Source organism: Hemiscyllium ocellatum, chromosome 19 (genome assembly GCF_020745735.1).
Source record: "Hemiscyllium ocellatum isolate sHemOce1 chromosome 19, sHemOce1.pat.X.cur, whole genome shotgun sequence".
NCBI lineage: Eukaryota > Metazoa > Chordata > Chondrichthyes > Orectolobiformes > Hemiscylliidae > Hemiscyllium > Hemiscyllium ocellatum.
Genome location: NC_083419.1, coordinates 31,602,738 through 31,623,632, shown reverse-complemented (window position 1 = coordinate 31,623,632; position 20,895 = coordinate 31,602,738). Strand labels below are relative to the sequence as shown.

The 20,895-nt window shown below is 38.9% G+C and overlaps 1 protein-coding gene across 1 annotated transcript in view; it reads right to left on the bottom strand.

Moving 5' to 3' along the window:
- The window catches only part of asz1 (ankyrin repeat, SAM and basic leucine zipper domain containing 1), a 77,642-nt gene that overhangs the window by 8,659 nt on the left and 48,088 nt on the right, over positions 1 to 20,895 (bottom strand). The window contains exons 10-11 of the mRNA XM_060840060.1: positions 18,595 to 18,707; positions 17 to 122 (exon numbers count right to left, since the gene is read on the bottom strand). Of these exons, the coding sequence (XP_060696043.1) occupies positions 17 to 122; positions 18,595 to 18,707 (219 nt within the window). The remainder of the gene's footprint in view (positions 1 to 16; positions 123 to 18,594; positions 18,708 to 20,895) is intronic.

Sequence of the window (20,895 nt, the reverse complement as noted above, 5' to 3'; positions counted from 1 at the left end):
TTCCTCTTAAACATACCAGTTCTGAATTGGTTGATAACTGGTTAGCCACATTCTGAACTGTTAACTTCAAGTGACCACAGTGCTTCTTCAGCTTGATCAAAAATTTTGTGAGTTCTTCACTGCTTGAAAAGAAAAAAATAAGTTTATTATGTAAATTATCTAAAACATAAACCGACAGTCAATGCTATGATCTTGGTAGAGACCAGTAACAAGGTTTTTATAAGATCCAAAATCCCAAATGTTTATGAAAAGAATGAACTTATTAGGATTACGGTTTAAAACAAGAGGTTTGCTATATCAAAATCAAAGACAAACATGGAAAGTAAAGTATAGATAAATACTCCATCTTAAACAGTCAGTTCCATAACATTAATAAAAGATACGATGAACAGTTCCTTATTCTGTGATCAGAACTTAACTCAAGTTTTCTTCTACACCCATTTAACTTGTATCCCAAAAAACTTCATGTCAGATTTTTCTAAATATATCCACTTATTGAAGATTAGACCATAAGATATAGAATTTAAATTAGGTCATTTGGCCCATTAAGTCTGTTCTGGTTTTGTTAATGGCTGATAATATTTCTCAATCCAATCTCCCACCTTTCCCTTGTAACCTTTGATCCTCTTACTAATCAAGAACCTATCTCTATCTTAAATACAGTCAACGACCTGGCCTCCATGGTAATGACTTCCACAAATACACTATCCTCTGGCTGAAGAAATTCCTCCTGACTTTGGTTCTAAAGGATTATCCATTTGCTCAGAGTCTTTCCTACTAGTGGAGAGATCTTCTCCACATCTGCTCTATTCAGAGCCCTCAGTATTCTGTAAGGTTCAGTGAGAACTTCTCATTCCTCGCAACTCCACTGAGTACAGACCAAGAATCCTCAACTGCTCCTCATATGATGAAACCCAAAAGTGCTTACAATACTCCAAATACCTTTTGACCATATACAGACTTGCAGTAAATCCCTGCTCTAACTGTCTCAAAATGAATCCTTCATAAAATTGTAGAAGAGACAAAATTTCTTGGGCATCCCACATAGTTTTGGCAGAAGTTTTCTCTTTAGATCTCCTCCAACCATTCCACATTTGTAGACTCCCAATTTAGTATAGGAATAGCTAAGATCTTCAATATAGATCCTTTGGGACACAACTCTCTGGGTTCTACTATTCTTTAATTCTGCACTCTTTTGTCTATGAACTCACTTTCTCTCGCTCTCTCTCCTCAGCTTGGCTATCCCGGAAGTTCAATTCACAGTGAAGCTAATCTTCCCATTAACCAAGGTTTTTTAAAAAAAAACCTTTTAGCCAGCAGAATTTCAACTGAATTCTGCTTTAAAGAAATGTTGCCTCTAGCCAGCTTATCTAAATCCTAAAACAAACTGAACAGAACCAAATCAACAGACTTATTGAATCCAATAATTAGCTTGGGAACATAGCAAAGAGGATCCCTCAAGCCTGCTCTGCCATTCAAACAGATTGTGGCTGATCATCTACCTTTATGACATTTTCTCCACTACTCCTACTCCTGTATCCCTCAACGATGTCACTAGTTTCCAGAAATCTACCAATTTCTATCTTGAACAGGTTCAATGATTAAACTCCCATTGCACTTTCAGAGACAGAATTCAAATATATATACAAACCCAGAGTGCAGAAATTGCTCCTCATTTCAGTTTTGAGTGGTGCCCCTTATTTTGAGACTGCCCCTGCTCATCATTCTTTGAAATTCTAGAGAATTTGGGTCCAAATTTTTCAAACTCTTCTTGTATGTAATCCTGTTTTCCAAGGATTAGTCTGGCAAACCACACTGCATTTCCTCTATGGCAAGCACACCCTTCCTTAGATAAGACACCAAATTGTACATAATGCTCCAGCTGCAGGCTCACTCATATAATTTCAGCAGGACACCTTCACTCCTGTACTCAGATCCTCTTTGCAATGAAAACCAATTATCAGTTACCTTTCTATTTGCTTGCAATCTTCTGGTTGATCCTCTTTTTCCTCTGTATAGACCAGCTAACTAATCGCATGATCATTTACTGGAAGCAAGCTGCTGCTCACCAGAAACCTCTAAAGGGGGCCATTACTCTACCTCATGAACCATCACAATATCAACATTTTCATTTAAGATTTTACTTCTTTGGGCAAGTAAAACCTTCATGTCTCTGTGTGCAATGTGGTTGAAAAATGTGGTGCTGGAAAAACACAGCAGGCCAGGCAGCATCCCAGGAGCAGGAGAATCGACGTTTCGGGCATAAGCCCTTCTTCAGGAATGAGGAGGGTGTGTCAGGCAGCCTGAGATAAAAGGTAGGGGGGAGGGGCGCTGGGAATACGATAGGTGGAAGGAGGGGAGGGTGAGGGTGATAGGCTGGAGAGGTCGGGAAGAAGATTGCAGGTCAAGAGGGTGGTGCTGAATCCAGGGGTTAGGGCTGAGATAAGGTGGGGGAAGGGGAAATGAGGAAGCTGGAGAAATCTACATTCATCCCGTGTGGTTGGAGTGTTCCTAGGTAGAAAATGAGGCGCACTTCCTCCAGACGTCGTGTGGTCAGGCCTGGAGAAGGCCAAGGACCTGCATGTCCTTGGCGGAATGGGAGGGGGAGTTGAAGTGTTCAGCCACGGGATGGTTGGGTTGGTTGATGCGGGTGTCCCAGAGGTGTTCTCTGAAACGTTCCGCAAGGAGGCAACCTGTCTCCCCAATGTAGAGGAGACCACATCGGGTGCAATGGTTACAGTAAATGATGTGTGTGGAGGTGCAGGTGAAGGTGTGATGGACATGGAAGGATCCCTTGGGGCCTTGGAGGGAGGTGTGGGTGCCAAGTTTTGCACTTCTTGCTGTTGTAGGGAAAGGTGCCAGGAGTAGAGGTTGGGTTGGTGGGGGGTGTGGACCTGACGAGGGAGTCGCGGAGGGAGTGGTCTCTCCGGAACGCTGATAGGGGTGGGGAGGGAAATATATATCCCTGGTGGTGAGGTCTGTTTGGAGGTGGCAGAAATGACGGAGGATGATACGATGTATCCGGTGGTTGGTGGGGTGGAAGGTGAGGACCAATGGGGTTCTGTCCTGGTGGCAATTGGAGGGGTAGGGTTCAAGGGCGGAGGTGCAGGAAGTGGAGGAGATGCGGTGGAGAGCATCGTCAACCACGTTTGAAGGGAAATTACGGTCTTTGAAGAAGGAGGCCATTTGGGTTGTTCGGTAGTGGAATTGGTCCTCCTGGGAGTAGATGTGGCGGAGGTGAAGGAATTGGGAATATGGGGGGATGGAGTTTTTACAGGGGGCAGGGTGGGAGGAGGTGTAATCTAGGTAGCTGTGGGAGTTGGTCTGTTTGTAGTAAATGTCTGCGTTGAGATAGAAATGGAGAGGTCTAGGAAGGGGAAGGAGGAGTCTGAGACGGTCCAGCTATATTTGAGGTCGGGGTGGAAGGTGTTAGTAAAGTGGATGAACTGTTCAAACTCCTCGTGGGGGCACGAAGTAGCACCAATACAATCATCAATGTAGTGGAGGAAAAGGTGGGGGGTGGTGCCAGTGTAGTTGCGGAAGATGGTAAGTGGTGCCAAACTGACCTCCGAATTGGAGTCATAGAGTCAAAGAGATATACAGCATGGAAACAGACCCGTCAGTCCAACCCGTCCATGCCGATCAGATATCCCAACCCAATCTAGTCCTACCTCCCAGCACCCAGCCCATATCCCTCCAAACCCTTCCTATTCATATACCCATCCAAATGCCTCTTAAATGTTGCAATTGTACCAGCCTCTACCACATCCTCTGGCAGCTCATTCCATACACGTACCACCCTCTGCGTTAAAAAGTTGCCCCTTAAGATTCTTTTATATCTTTCCCCTTTCACCCTAAACCTATGCCCTCTAGTTCTGGACTCCCCAACGCCAGGGAAAAGACTTTTGTCTATTTATCCTATTCATGCCCCGCATAATTTTGTAAACTTCTATAAGGTCACCCCTCAGCCTCCGACACTCCAGGAAAAACAGCCCCAGCCTGTTCAGCCTCTCTCTGTAGCTCAGATCCTCTAACCCTGGCAACATCCTTGTAAATCTTTTCTGAACCCTTTCAAGTTTCACAACATCTTTCCGATAGGAAGGGAGACCAGAATTGAATGCAATATTCCAACAGAGACCTAACCAATGTCCTGTACAGCCGCAACATGACCTTCCAACTCCATCTGCCACTTCTCAGCTCATTGGCCCATCTGGTCTAGTCCTGTTGTAATCTGAGGTAACCCTCTTCGCTATCCACTACACCCCCAATTTTGGTGTCATCTGCAAACTTACTAACTGTACCTCTTATGCTCGCATCAAAATCATTTATGTAAATGACAAAAAGTAGAGGGCCCAGCACCGATCCTTGTGGCACTCCACTGGTCACAGGCCTCCAGTCTGAAAAACAACCTTCCACTACCACCACCACCCTCTGTCTTCTACCTTTAAGCCACTTCTGTATCCAAATGGCTAGTTCTCCCTGTATTCCATGATATCTAACCTTGCTCATCAGTCTTCCATGGGGAACCTTGTCGAACGCCTTACTGAAGTCCATATAGATCACATCTACTGCTCTGCCTTCATCAATCTTCTTTGTTACTTCTTCAAAAAAACTCAATCAAGTTTGTGAGACATGATTTCCCACGCACAAAGCCAAGTTGACTATCCCGAATCAGTCCTTGCCTTTCCAAATACATGAAAATCCTGTCCCTCAGGATTCCCTCCAACAACTTGCCCACCACCGAGGTCAGGCTCACTGGTCTATAGTTCCCTGGCTTGTCTTTCCTGCCCTCCTTAAACAGTGGAACCACATTTGCCAACCTCCAGTCTTCCTGTACCTCACCTGTGACTATCGATGATACAAATATTCTCACAAACTACCTTTTCTTAATGAGAGATGCACTCAAAAGTAAAAATATTTTTACTTTTGATCCTTCTTTTCCCCAAAAAGGAAAATGAATATGGAGTTGATGATAAACTTGCCCAGTGCATAATCTGTATTCAGTGTGGAGAGGATTCAACATTGTTGTGAAGAATCCAACAAATTCTTGTTTGCCTATATTTTGACAAAGCAACACTCACATGCTAAATGTCACAGACACTATAATATCAGAATATCTTAACATGCCATTTAGGTTACAGGCAATTCTGTTAAATATGAAGTTTGTAGCCAATCCCAAGTGATTTGAACTTTGGATCAAAATCACAATTTTTGAATTTGTGGATGACACCACATTTTGAGAGAGAGTGAAGGAAGACCTGCAACAAATTAAAGAAGAAGGAGATTAATAAATCTGCAGAATGGGCAATGAACTTGCCAAATTTTTTCTATTGCTTGCAGATTCTGGTCCATATCTTACGAAAAGGATACACAGGCACTGGAGAATGAGCAGGGAAGATTTACAAGAATAATATCAGAAATTCGTGCGCATAGATTTCACGAAAGGATTGACAGACTGTCTCTTTTGAGAAAAAGACAGCTGGTGGCTGATCTAGTAAACGTCTTTAAAATTATGAAAAGTTCAGATTTAAATAGAATGGATAGACAGCTCGTTTCCACTTATGAGAAACAACATGCCCAGTGAACCTGGATATAAGATGGGCACTAAAAGAAAACTTAGAATTCAAAAGAAACTTATTTTATGTAAACAGGGATAAGAATGTGGCATTTTGTACTATGAGGAATAGATGAAACACCTAGGTTAGATACATTTAAGGGGAAGCTATGTGAGTATTTGAGGCGAAAAGGGTTGGAGGGTCACAGTGATAGATTTAGGTGAGGAAACATTGATAGAGGCAAACAGTTTAATGAACCATTTCTGTGCTTAATTCTGTTCCATTCTGAGAAGTGGACAGGGTAGATGGGGCTCTTGTGGCACAACGGTAATTGTCCAGATTTAAGTCCCAACTGTTACAGAAATGTGTTATTGCAGAAGCCTGAACAGATTGATTACAAATAAATTGACTGAGTGCATCATAAGAGACTACTTGCTTTGGCAAGAGGGTCTTTAACTCAGAGTCTCAAGATAAGGGGTTGGCCTTTTCAGATTGAGATCAGTTTGAAATCGGAGGAAAAAAAACATGTTAAAGAACAAAAGAAATAGGAGCTAGCATAGGCTTAATTGCTTATTCCAGCTCCAAGATCAAGACTGCTCTTTTTGCACCATTTTGTAAGCCCAAGGGAAAAATGCATAGATGTGGAATAAGCTAGGGAGAGACTGATCTGTTACTGCATTGGGAAATGCTAATAGTTCATTTGAAATTTAATTTATGATGGGTCAGTTTATTGTATTATGTAACGAAATGGAAGATTATTGATAGTGAAGGACAGACGAGTGCCTAGTGGTATTATCGCTAGGCTATTAATCCAGAGATGCTGGTAATGCTCTGGTGACCTGGGTTCAAAACCAGAATTTGAAATCAATAGAGATCTGGAATTAAGAGTCTAACGATGCTATGAAACCATTGTCAATAGTAGGGAAAAGCCCATCTGGTTCACTAATATCCTTTAAGGAAGGAAACGATGTCCTTGCCTGTTCTGGCCTACACATCACTCCAGCCTCACAGCTGACACTTTTCTGGACAATTACAGATGAATAATAAATGCTGGCCCAGCCAATGAAACTGACACCCCATGAATGAATAAAATTACTTAAGCACAAATCTTTCACCACTTAAAAGCAGCAGTGCACAATGCATATATAAATGAAACTAATTTCTAAGTACAAAATGAATTGACTCATATTTACTAAATCAAATTATGAATTTTATTTTTCAAAATCATTATATTGGGTTTGGATACAGGAACAAATCTTGGAATTGCAGTTGCATGCAATCGGTTTCAAAATCAGATTCTTGACCTGTAACTGACTGCATCAAAAGATTGTGATCTGGAGACTGATTGTTGACTTAAATTTGAACTACCCGCTTTTTCATCACACTGTCAGGTCGTAATACTCAATCAGCCACTTCTAAAATGGGAAACTCCTGATACAGCAACATTTTGGAGATGTTTAAAAGTCAATCAACATTTCAGTTTTTTGAAGTAACACTTCTTTGAATCATCAGATTGTACTCGCCAATGGTTCCTTATCACTGTTCTATTGAGCTATTTTTGAAAGTTTATTATCATTTCACTGAACCATCTTTTTGATATGATTACAATACATTGTTGGTTCTGATGGATAGCTATAATACTTATAAAAACTATTTTGATATTACTGTAAGCATTGCCAAAACCACTTCCTGTGTAAAATTTAACAGCTTCAAGTAACATTTAGTAGTTCAATGTATTATAAATTATGAAAAAAGTGTTCCAATAAATTGAACTTCAGAAATTCACTTTTTAAAAAATAGTTCTGCTCCAAAAGTGACTAAATTTTCTTTAAAAAAATCCTTAAGAGTAGCAGTGAAACCAAATACCTGCTAACATGATGTTTCTTTTACATGTTGAAGATGCATAAAATAAATGTTTTGAAATAAAAACATTTTCAGAAGTAGTTCTTCAATTGAAAACCTGGTTTCACCCTCACTTATATTTAAAAATAAAACCCTCAGAACTGGACACTAGGAAAGCAGAAAATAAATGACAGAACTTCAACCAACACACAGAAAGTGCAATTTGTCACTGACAAAGTAAATTATACCTTTCCCATTCATCACTAGTGCAACAGTATATATTTTAGCCAAATCATTAAACAACTTTCACAGCAAGAGCTTTGCAGAGTTGGACTTAATGTCAATCAATATTTAATATTTGCTATTTAAGGAACTGTTTGTACACCAATCATCCTAATAGTCTCAGAAGAAAAATGTGTCTGTGAAAGCAAATGGCAATGCATCAATCCTAAATAGCTTAACTGCAAGGATCTTCAATACTCCTTCAACTAACAGCATGTTGTTTGTCCATGGGGTAAGCTGGTATTGATATTCCAGAACTTTACCTGTCATAAATTAATCTTTCATATGATCTAATTCAGATATTAAAATCAGATAACTTCTACACTTGAAGATTCTAGAGATAATTTTCAGGCAAACTCCAAGTTGTTAAAAATTAGAAGTCTGTACAGCAATAGTCCTGCCAATTTCACTCTATACATTGATAATTCGACTGTGTACCAGGTTCACGCCAAGCTCACTCACTTTCTTGAACTGCCTATAAAAACTCTTGAAGGTGAGATGGCAGACAAAATACTAGACACTGAGATACTCATTCAAGCTGACATACCACTGTCCACATTCTATTGAGGCAGTTACAACTGAACTGGGCTATTCAGGCAACCAGGATGCTTGACATTTCCTCATCAAAACAAATCTTTGTCCAGAACTTGAGTCTGGGGTATGGTGTCATGGAGATTACACCACCAAGACAGACTGAAGGTTTCATCAGGAGTTCTGATGTTGACTGAGTGGCCTGAGGGAAGCTCCATTCAAGATCACTGCATCTGGTACAACAAAAACAAAACCCGATGTGGTCTCTGTTAAAAGCAAATGCCTAATCAGAGGCAGAGAGAAAATCCCAACTCAATTTATGACTTGTACAAAATTCGTTGTTATATGTTATCCCCTGTTCTATTTGTAACTTGACCTTCAGAGCACAAATCAGCCTTTGCAGTCACCTTAGTACGTGTAGAACCCTACCAAATACCTCAGATGATGAATGTTGTCTTTCCCCTTAAGCATAAACAAGTAGTAAATGAATATTTGCCATCTAGTACCTTGAATCAACTAAAGTAGCACAGGGTGGGATAGCATAACCACTGAAAAAGTGTTTGAGGCAGTCTATTTTACCCTTTTTGTTTATTAATATGCCTCTGCTCAATTCTGGAAGGTTACTGTAACAAAATTAATAACAATCCTAAACTGATTTGATGATTTTTTTTTGTCAATAGGTCATCACTTTTTTAGTTTGGGGAAAATAATTTATATTCCTTTGAGTTCTGAGGAAGGGTCAGCGGACCCAAAACATTAACTTTGCTTTCTCTTCACAGATGCTGCCAGAGCTGTTGAGCTTTTCTAGTAACTTCTGTTTTTGTTTGTGAGAGAATTTCATAATTATTTCATGAGTGGATATTTGTTCTTTACAAAACCAGTGCCATAAATCTGCTAATGAACAACTAAAGGAAAATGACAAGAGGTATTAATGGTTATGCATCAAACTTTAATACCATTGCAACAGGGTCCAAACGGGCTAACAATCTTTGTAAAGCCTTCAGGAACACTTTGTTAGCAACTTTTATTACATTTATTAACTTCTTCAAATGGTGATATTCCCCACTAGGTATACAACAGATAAGGTAGTTACCAAAATGGGCTTTTTGGAAGATTATGACAAATATTTGCATCACTCAAGTGTCTAGCAAAGACCACCACCAACTAGAGAAAGAAAACCAAACCTTTTTTCCATGTCTTCAACGGCATGCCATCACTGAATTCCCCACTATCATTCAAAACCATCTGAACTTAGAACCAAATCACCACTCCTTTACTGGTGCAATCAAAATTGGGAACTCCCTTCTGAAGAGCTCTGTGGCGCTTGTACACCAAATAGACTGCTGCAGTTCAAGACTACCACCTCAAGGACAGTTAGCAATGGACAATAAATGCTGGCTTTGTCAAGAACAATTGCATTCCAAAAAGGCAATTAAAAAGAATTATGGTAAACACACCTTTTATCACCCTTTTCTCCTGGGGTTGAAACTGTTACAACACAGAGGTGAACCCCTCTGTTAATTAAACCCAATGCCAAGAAAAGCTACCTCACCTCATACTCTGTTAAAATATGAGTGACACAGAACTTCCAAATTCTACTGTTTAAAGAAAATAACAATATATTTTCTAACTCTGAAAGTGAACTTTTTAAACAAAAACTATCCCAAAATCTAACCCCCCTTTCTCTTAACTGCTTACTATCTGCCTCCAACTCTGTAATAATATGTCGTTCCAATATGACACTTATTAAAATTACATCAATTTAATTTCAAATATCTCACAGTCTCTGTCTTCTTCTGTCTCTTCAGTCTTCTGGCTGTTGATCTCCCTGGATCATCATCTTTCTTTTTTACTGCAAGCATGTTTCACATGAAAAGGTACCTTTGATAGAGAGTGTTTTCTAATTTCTCGCAGAGCAAGATGTTATATTGGCAGTTATCTCTCTCTCTTTCTGTCAGTTACTCTCTGACCAATTTTCACAATGTCCGCATTCTTATACTCCCCAACATCGGATGGTCTCACTGGTTCAATGTTGGCAAAACAATAAATTCAAACACGATTGGGTTTGAGTATCCTGGGGCATAATTTAAGCTGATTGGTTAAATTTGAATTGCTGTCAAAACAGCAACCAAAACTCAGCATTTCAATTTCCAAATTGAAATGTTACAGAATTTCAATTTTCCTGTACATTCTGGGATGGTATCTAGTCATACAGCCAGGTGCTTGTAAGCTCTCAGTTCAGAACAGCATTCTCTCTCTCTTTCTCTTAAAGGTACAGGACATGCTTTCAACTTCATAACAAAACCATTAGGTTCCAGAGATTTCTCTATTTTAAATTCCTCTTTTCTTTTTCCTTCCATAATTATGCATTACTTTAATTACATCCACAAATTTCTCCTCTTAACTTATTTTTAGTTTACTTTATTTCACTGATTTTTCTCTGCTGTTGTCAAAACTGACATGTTAATAAATACACAATGTGCCAGTTCCTTAATGTTCATTAAATACAAGATTACAATCTGCCTTCACTTCCCTTTAACACTCCCTCATTCTTAGTTTAAAAACATTTTCTTGCTAATAAATATCAGTCATCGATTTAAAACTGAAGTTGATCCCAGACGAATCATGCAATTTGTGATTGTTTAAGTTGAACTAATAACTATGCACAAGGATCCACATAGGATTCTTGAAGAATGGCAGAACAGAAATTTTAAGGTTCTGAAGTTTTTAGTGGGCATGTTGACTGAATATCCTTGAATGTGGGGTGAAAAGGAATGCTGGAAAATCTTCAATGATGGAGAATAATTACCCTTCTTGTCAAGTCATCAGCATTTTGTATACCTTCTTCTAATGCTTGGTTAACAAAGATAGTCAAGCATATTCTTGAGTACATGGATTGATGAAAGAGTCATAGAGTCATAGAGACGTAGAGCATGGAAACAGACCCTTCGGTCCAACCCGTCCATGCCGACCAGATATCCCAACCCAATCTAGTCCCACCTGCCAGCACCCAGCCCATATCACTCCAAACCCCTCTTATTCATATACACATCCAAATGCTTCTTAAATGTTGCAATTGTACCAGCCTCCACCACTTCCTCTGGCGGCTCAGTCCATACATGTACCACCCTCTGTGTGAAAAAGTAGCCCTGTAGGTCTCTTTTATATCTTTCCCCTCTCACCCTAAACCTTTGCCCTCTAGTTCTGGACTCGCCAACCCCAGGGAAAAGACTTTGCCTATTTATCCTATCCATGCCCTTCATAATTTTGTAAACCTCTATAAGGTCACTCCTCAGCCTCCAACGTTCCGCCTCTCTCTATAGCTCAGATCCTCCAATCCTGGCAACATCCTTGTAAATCTTTTCCGAACCCTTTCAAGTTTCACAACATCTTTCCGATAGGAAGGAAACCAGAATTGCATGCAATATTCCAACAGTGGCCTAACCAATGTCCTGTACAGCTGCAACATGACCTCCCAACTCCTGTACTCAATACTCTGACCAATAAAGGAAAGCATACCAAACGCTGCCTTCACTATCCTATCTACCGGCGACTCCACTTTCAAGGAGCTATGAACCTGCACTCCTAGGTCTCTTTGTTCAGCAACACTCCTTAGGACCTTACAATTAAATGCATAAGCCCTGCTAAGATTTGCTTTCCCAAAATGCAGATCCTCACATTTATGTGAATTAAACCCCATCTGCCACTTCTCAGCCCATTGGCCCATCTGGTCAAGATCCTGTTGTAATCCGAGGTAACCCTCTTCGTTGTCCACCATACCTCCAATTTTGGTGTCATCTGCAAACTTCGTACATGAAATGGTACAGTAACATCTCAGATTAGAGGTCATGTATTTCTTTTTGTTGGCTTGGAACAAAAACAGATGGCTAAGATTTCGGAGCAATGTTGGAAGACTTTGTCCTTACATCATTTTGTCTGATACTACTGTTTACCTCTAACTCTGTTACTGTGACAACTGGGGCTTTGGTTATGCTTTGAAAGCTCCTAGAGGGGTAGGAATAAATAAAGGACGAAAGAAAATTAATTTAGCAAGAATACAAATCCTACATTAACTGCCATCAATAACTGGTTATTAGCATTTAAATTTAGGAGTATATGATTTTTCAATTACTTCACTTCAATAATGCCTATTTGAAAGAGTTATTGCATGGAAATCTATCATAGAAAGGAGGGGATATCAGGGAAATGTGTAGTAATAGTAAAAAAGTAGACTCTGGGAACTGCCAAAACCTCTAAGAAGCCAACACTCAGTGTAGCACATTCTTTAAGATAGAAGCGGTAAGAAAACAAGGCAAGAATTTGGGAAAAAATCAAGGGAATGATTTTTATAATTTAAATAATCCACATTTGATGTTTCAATTTAATGTAATTTTCTGATGCACTGAGCAACATGTTATGAAAAATAGAAGATTGTGATTGGTAACTTTATGCATTATGGATAAATATACTTTTCTCATTATAAAAGTTACAAATTCTAGTTTTCAATCTCTGCTCATTTAAAATTACATCAATTAAAATTCAGCCCAACAAGTCCACACCAACCCGCCGAAGTGCAACCCACCCATACCGCTACATTTACCCCTTACCTAACACTACGGGCAATTTAGCATGGCCAATTCACCTGACCCGCACATCTTTGGACTGTGGGAGGAAACCGGAGCACCCGGAGGAAACCCATGCAGACACGGAGAACGTGCAAACTCCACACAGTCAGTCGCCTGAGTCGGGATTTGAACCCGGGTCTCAGGCGCTGTGAGGCAGCAGTGCTAACCACTGTGGCACCGTGCCGCCCGCTTCACTAGTATTTCTTTTAATTGGGATTTAAAAGCCAGGCATGGTTTACACCAGTCTGAAATTCCAATAAACCAAGTGATATTGGAAGGGAAAAATAAGTGACATGAGGCTTGCATGAGCTGATATAACAAAATGATTTTAGACTTACAAATTTCACTTGTGGAAATTGCCATGTTAGTGATAGTGGTCTAATAATCACTCAACAGCTTGATCGACTCTGCGGGTTCATTCATTTAAAGCAGAAAATACATGGTAAATCATGAAGCAGGGATTACAGCAAACAATTGATTTCTGTGAAGACAGTTTGCAGACCTACAGCAGTCCAACTCCAACAATGTCACAATATCTAGACCTTAAACGTGAACTCTCAAAGACAAGATACACAAATAACACAAATGTTCATTTAACGTCAGTGGGTCAGGTTTTATTCACATCTCCGTTGTCATCACTCAAGTTCGTTGCCTCAAAAATATCTCAACTCCTAAAAAGGCTAACAGTTCTGCAGTTGAATATAGAGTACAAAAATATCTTAACAGCTGTCCAATATTCCTATTAATTTGCTATGATAAATGCTGGAATCAAATGTTTGAGGTGTTTTTGATGTCAGTTTGTTTCTTTCCTTTTTATATCGAATGACACATTATATAACGTACTTCCCAAAATATGTCGATTTTAAAATTTAATTGATATTTAGATTTGGCTGAACACAGATTTCACCTTATTCTGGAACAACAAATTTTATTCAACTCATAACCGATACAGCTTTTGCAGGCTATAGCTTCATTACTATTTGGAAAAAAAACTTAGCAATGTTGTTTCCATCTATTCATACAACTGACTCCATTGATTATTTTACAGACAAAAGAAAAAAGCATTACAATTTCTATTAAATATTTTCATCATTAGGGCAACTTTTGCAATTCATTAGAAGCAATGATAAACTTGTGGATTACATTGTTTTTAAAATTTTGATGTTTTAATTTTCTTCATATGATTAGCAACATTACGATTTTATCTGTATTTGATCAATTTTTGATCTGATGATGTAAAGATTAAGTAATGTACTCAATTGAAGATCCATGGTTTCTGAAACATCCCATCAGAATAGGATTCCAGCCGCTCCAATAATTTAACATTTCATAAATAATGATGATTTAACTGTGTATGTGTACCACGGAAAACCCCAGAAAGATGGAAAGCCAAATTTTATTAATAGACGCATATAAACACATCCTAGAAACAGACTGCAGAGTCAGATTCCGAAAATATACAGCTAAGACTTTTTCCCATATACTGAACAACTTAAATGACAATTGCCAATTGGATTTGATGTACTGCAGTATTCTTACACCAAGTTTAATATTAAAAAGGCAATGCAGTTGAAAAAGTCAAATAAAAACTTCAACTATCAAGCAACAGAATAAGTTTACTTAAAACTTTCCTTGTAACTTCAACCTGGAATATAGCTGATAAATATTTGATAGTTTAGATGACTGAACAACAGATCTCTCCTTTTGGAGCCCTTCAGGAAAACAAAATCACATTTTTGATACAAAAATGAAACAAACTACATCTTGTGCTCACAATTTACATTGCAAATTATGATAAACATTATCTTAGCAAAATGTTTTCATTCAAAACACTAATTTCAAAAGAACGTTGCCGGAGTTAAGGTGGTTAAGGTACTCAAATTGAATTAATTAAAGCATGGCTTATTTTGGAAGACAGGATAATGGTTGATCTCATTCCCTCTGTCATCCATAACCTAAATCCAAACTTTCTGACAATCTCAGGGACATTCTGTGAACCTAGGCATATTTGCAGAGAGGCAGAGGGAATTAAGGTTTTCAATACCTGTCTGCTTACGGGAAGGTCTTCCAAGGAGTAATTAATTACAATATTTGCTTGAAGAGCATCAATAATGTGAACCTTCTAAAAACTACATCAACACAATGACAATAATCTGTTACTGATGAATGACCTCAATGGTTTCATGAATTCTTAGGTCATAAGAAAAATGGAAACAAAAGGTTTATTGCAAAATAATTCTCATGGTTAAAATAACAATCGTACATCTAAATGGATGTTTTAGCCTTTAGTATCTAGAAATATTAATATCTTAGTGATATTAAATTCTTCACTTTAATTTTTACTTTTAAATTATTAAAGTTAGAGCAGCTTTAGCTTAATTTCATGTGACTTTTCAACAATTTGTGCACATTTTCCACATACTCCCTGCAGTTTGCTTAACTTTGCTCCAATAAGTAAGTTTAAGTTTTTTTTCTTGCATTCAAAGTCAGTGTGCTACTTTCATCCATTAATATTAGAATCATTCAATATTTTTGTATTTTATAATGATTTTAAAATAATGCAGTGCTAATTCTGATCTGTAAGCCTTTGCAATTAGAAACACAAAATAGGAGGAGTAGGCTATCCTATTTGCCATTGATGATGATCAAATCTGATCATTCTACTGTTCCTACTTTCTCCCATATCTTTTAATCTCTTTCATGCCATATCCAACTCCACCGTGAAACCACACACGGTTTGATCTTGACTACTTTCTGTGGTAGCAAATTCCATAGGCTCACAACTCTCTGGGTGAAAAAAACAACCTCTCCTCATCTCAGTCCTAAATGTTTACCCACATTCTTAGACTGTGATCCATGGTTCCAGAGTCCCTTGCCATCAGGAACATCTTTCCTATATCTACCCTGTATAGTTCCGTTAGAATTTTATAGGTTTCTGAGATTCTCCCTTAGTCTTCTGAACTCCAGCAAATATAATTCTAACCAATTCAACCTCTCCTTCTGTCAGTCCTGCCATCCTAGGAAACAGACTGGAAAACCTTCAATTTATAGCAAGTTCATTCTTCCCCAGATAACAAGACCAAAACTGCACACAATATTCCAGGTGTGGTTTCACCAAAACCCTGTTTTAATACAGAAAGACATTCCTGTTTCTGTACTCGAATCCTCTCACTATGAAGGTCAACGTGTTATTGCCTTCCTTACTCTTGCAGCATCTACCTTCAGTTACACATGCACAAGGATACCCAGGTCTCGGTGACATTCCCCTTTCTCAACTTATAGCCATTTAGATAGTAGTTGGCTTTCTTGCCTAGGTTCTAGATTAGAACGGTGCTGGAAAAGCACAGCAGTTCAGGCAGCATCTGAGAAGCAGGAAAATCAACATTTCGGGCAAAAGCCCTTCATCAGGAATAGAGGCAGAGTGCCTGCAGGGTGGAGAGATAAATGAGAGGAGGGGTGGGGGTGGGGGAAAGTAGCAAAGAGTACAATGGGTGAATGGGGGTGGAGATGAAGGTGATAGGTCAGAGAGAAGGGTGGAGTGGATAGGTGGAAAGGAAGATAGGCAGGTAGGACAAGTCATGGGGACAGTGCTGAGCTGGAAGTTTTGAACTGGGCTGAGGTGGGGGAAGGGGAAATGAGGAAACTGGTGAAGTCCACATTGATGCCCTGGGGTTGAAGTGTTCCGAGGTGGAAGATGAGGTGTTCTTCTTCCAAGCGTCGGGTGGTGAGGGAGTGGCGGTGAAGGAGGCCCAGGACCTCCATGTCCTCGGCTGAGTGGGAGGGGGAGTTGAAATGTTGGGCCACAAGGCAGTGTGGTTGTCCCAGAGATGTTCCCTAAAACACTCTGCTAGGAGGCATCTAGTCTCCCCAATGTAGAGGAGACTGCATCGGGAGACTGCATATTTATCCACATTTTACTGCAACTGCCATACATTTACCCACCCACTCAATTGGTCCAAATCACACTGAAGCACCTCTGCATCCTCCTCACCGCTTACCCTCCAACCCAGCTTTGCGTCATCTGCAAATTTGGAAATATTACATTTGGATTACACATCTTAACTCATTAATATATTATGAATACCTGGGATTCTGACATTGATTTCTATGATACGCCACCAGTCACTGCTTACCATTCCCCCCAAAAAAATTGATTCCTATTTTTTGTTTCCTGTCTGCCAAACAGTTTCTAGCTATCTGAATAGAATACCTCCCATTCCATATGCTTTAATGTTACACACCAGTCTCTTATGTGGAACTTTGTTGAAGGCCTTCTGAAAGTCCAAATAAACCATATAGTCTAGCTTCACATCATTAATTGCACTGGTCACATCCTTGAAGAATTCCAGTAGATTTTGTTTTCTTAAATCCACGTTGACTGTGTTCAATCCTATTACTGTTTTCTAAGTGTTAAGCTATGATTTTTCTTTTTAATGAACTCTAGCACTTTCCCCACTACTCATATCAGGCTGATTGATTATAAATGTTATTTGAAGGAAAAAAGAAGTGGCAACTTTGTTTTTCAAGTATAAGATGAGTTAACCAAACGAATGATTACATTGCTATGAGCTATACTCAATCAGAAGGGAAATATTATTGTTCTTTCTTTAAAGCAAGATTTAGAACCAGAGAAAATTAAACGGGTGAATTTGGGGAGAATGTAGGTCTCTATCAATTTAAGACCATCAACACAGAATTGTCTGCTATCCAAAAATCTTGAGGCATTGTAGTGTCTCTACATCTGGGACAGAGCAGATCGGTGTCTTCCACCTTCAACATAAGCCTGATATCCTTAAGCTTCCTCTCACCCTCCTTGTTGTTTCCCATTTTCCTTGCAGTTACCCGGTGTCTGCCCCCATCTTTCTTGCAGCCTCCCTGCCCCCTTGCTTTCCTTGCAGCATGCCTTCCCTCATTTTCCATGCCCTTTCCTTTTCTCCCTTGTCCTTGTAGTCTCACTGAACCCACCAATAATCCAGGAGTCTCCACCTTCTCTTACCTTCCTTGCAGCCTCCAAGCTACCCCCCACCATCCTTGGGTGGATGCTCTCCTGATGACTTCCTCACTGCCAGCACTTATGTCCCTAACTATTTGCTGCCCCTCCAATCACTTACCTGGGTTTACTGACTTTTCCCAGGTGGATTCACCCATATTTTGTGAGCTGCATCATCAGCTATATCTACCTCAATAATGGCAACCAAAGGTGTCTGAACCACTTCCTACAATAGCCTTAGTTATTCCCTTAAATTAAAAAAAGGAACTCGCTTTTGTATAGAATAACTTTCTTGGAACATCTCCAAGTACTCATAACCAATGAACTACTTATGAAGTTACTGTATGTATCGTTATGTAAGAAACCATGGCAACTAGCTGCCCCACAAGCAAAAGAAGATTATCTCATTTTTGTTTTAAGTAAGTGAAATGTTCATTAGCTTACCGGCAAAATATCCTGCTTTTTCAATTTCATTTAAAAAAATTATATGCCATAGGATCCTTTAAGTATGTTTTCAGTTATTTGAATGTCCTAAAAGATGGTACCTCAAACAATGTAGCACTTGCTATTGTGCCAGGCTATCTTTTTAAAGTAACAGTAGCACACAGATTGATGTTAAAATTGATGTTAAACTGCAGAACTGTTCCAAAATATAATGGTAGTTTGGCAACATGGCATTTTTCTTTTGTTTAAAACAGCTACTATGCAGTTAGAAAAACACCCGTTTTATCTTTTACTTTAAATTAATTTAAGTTATTATTTGTATTACCTGCAATCAAAATTGTCCAGTGAAGGTAACTGAGTAACTTGTAAGTCTTCTGGCTGCATTTCACAAACTGCTTCCAAAATTTTCCGTTGGTCATCAGGATCAGTGATCTTAATCTGCATTAAAAGTAAAATGTCTGTAATTTGCACCAAGTCCAGGAAAAATTTTGAATGACTATGCATTTTTTCACAGTTCTCTACAAATATACAACTGCCAAAGGAAGTGGAAAAGTCTGGTACAATTACAACATTTAAAAGGCATCTGGATGAGTGTATGATGAGGAAGAGTTTCGATGGATATGGGCCAAATGCTGACTAGATTTATTTAGGATATTTAGTTGGCATGGACGAGTTGGACAAAAGGGTCTGATTCTATTCTGTATATTTCTATGACTTGATGATTGACTATTAAATGTATTTTCACATTTCATAAGATTTTCTCAGGGCCATTGTACAAATTGACAAATAATTTTGCAATTCATTTTATTGAAGAATATTATACACATATCAACTTTCAGTTATAATTCTTAACTTCGCATGGTAAACAAACAAATGGGTGTTTCCCTTAAAAATTAACTGGTCAGGAAACTTGATTCTGAGTGTCTCGTATTTAATCGTCTTTACTCTCCTTAGCATCTGCACTGGGAGGTGGATCGATTCTTGATGATTTGAATCTTCTTATTAGCTCTGCTTAATTTTTCTGATATCATTGCCTTCCCGTCCTCCCTAAAGGCCTCCATTCAAACAGACTCTCCCAACCATAATCATGGTCAACCCTTCAACAGTGCCATAATTTCTGGCTCTGTTGCACCATGGCTATAGTGTGTTCTATCTATAAGATGCACTGAAGCAACTCAATATTTCTTCACCTACATCTCAAACAATAACACACAGGTGACTGTCCAGCATCCCTAACCTTGTCCCCGCATTAGAACCACACATTCTCCAGTCACACACCATCTTGATTTGGATATATGTAGTTTCTTTCATCATAACAGGATCAAAATGTTGGACTCTTCATTAAACAACAGAGAATATTTTCACGATAAAGAGCTCAGTGATCAAAGGCAACTATTTTTCAAAGGCAACTACTTTTTGAAAGGTAACTAGAGAAAGACGGTAAATATGGAGGCGTGTATGCATGTCCACACTGGCTGAATAAATAAAATTGACTAGGCCATTGCTGATCACTTCTTTAAATGCTTCACTAGCCTTATCCCTTCACCCCCTTCCAACCAAAGACGCTGTGTCCACTAGGAAATAATTCTTCCATCACTGGAAAAAACATGCTTCCAAATTTTAATTTGCAGCAATGTTTCTGTAGTCACCAGTTTGTTTGAACACTTTCACCACCACTGATGTTCATGTCTGCAACAAAACCTTTACTATCTTTCTTCTCTATTGCATCCCAAGTTGGGCCACAGCTTCATTCCTCAAATTCCTCATTCACTTTGCAAAGCTATCCACTCTTCCAGGAGAGGGAAGAGAACAACTCAATTTTTCTTCTCTATTTATGAGCTTCTTCAATTCTCTTCCCCATCACTCTACTCTCATCCTCAACTACTGCCATCAGCATAGGTTTGTTTTCTAGTTTGAGACAACTGTTTTCAGCTCCTGCTCTTCCATCCTGTCTTCTAAGGTAAATCTATAGCAGTCAGGAGAGTCATACAATAGGGAAACATACCCTTTGGTCCAACCAGACCTGCCCACCAGGTTTTCAAAACTCAACGAGTCCCACCTGCCTGCACTTGGCCCATATCCCTCCAAACCGCTCTTAATCATGAGCTTATCCAAATTCTTTCAAACTCCAATAAGTTCTCCAATTTAATTTGAGAACATCTGCCATTCTTATAAATGGAATCCCTAGTGCAACAGAGACACCATGAGTTACATTAAGAAAAGTAATCAGGATGGCAGTGAAGAAAATATATATAATAGTTTGATACAGAATTAGATACAGAGATACAAGGCATTTGGCACCAAGAAGCTAAATTTTCTCTTTCAGGAAAGAAAGACAGAAAATATTCCGATCCAGGACAACTGTTAAGAGTTACTGTTTAAAGGTTCAGAATACAATGACAGTTAACCCAGTTTACAAAAGGTCCAAAAATTTAGAAAGGAGTAAGTGCAATTGAAGCTAAAAATACTATAGCTAAGTTTTCTAAAAGTCTGGTAAGTGGCAGTGTTGCTTAGAAATGTGATAAATATGAAGTCAAATGCTCTGTTATGTCTCGAATTAACTCAGGGCTAGATTTTCCTTTTGCTTTGACCCCAACTCCAATGTGAAAATCAAGGTTTAACCGTA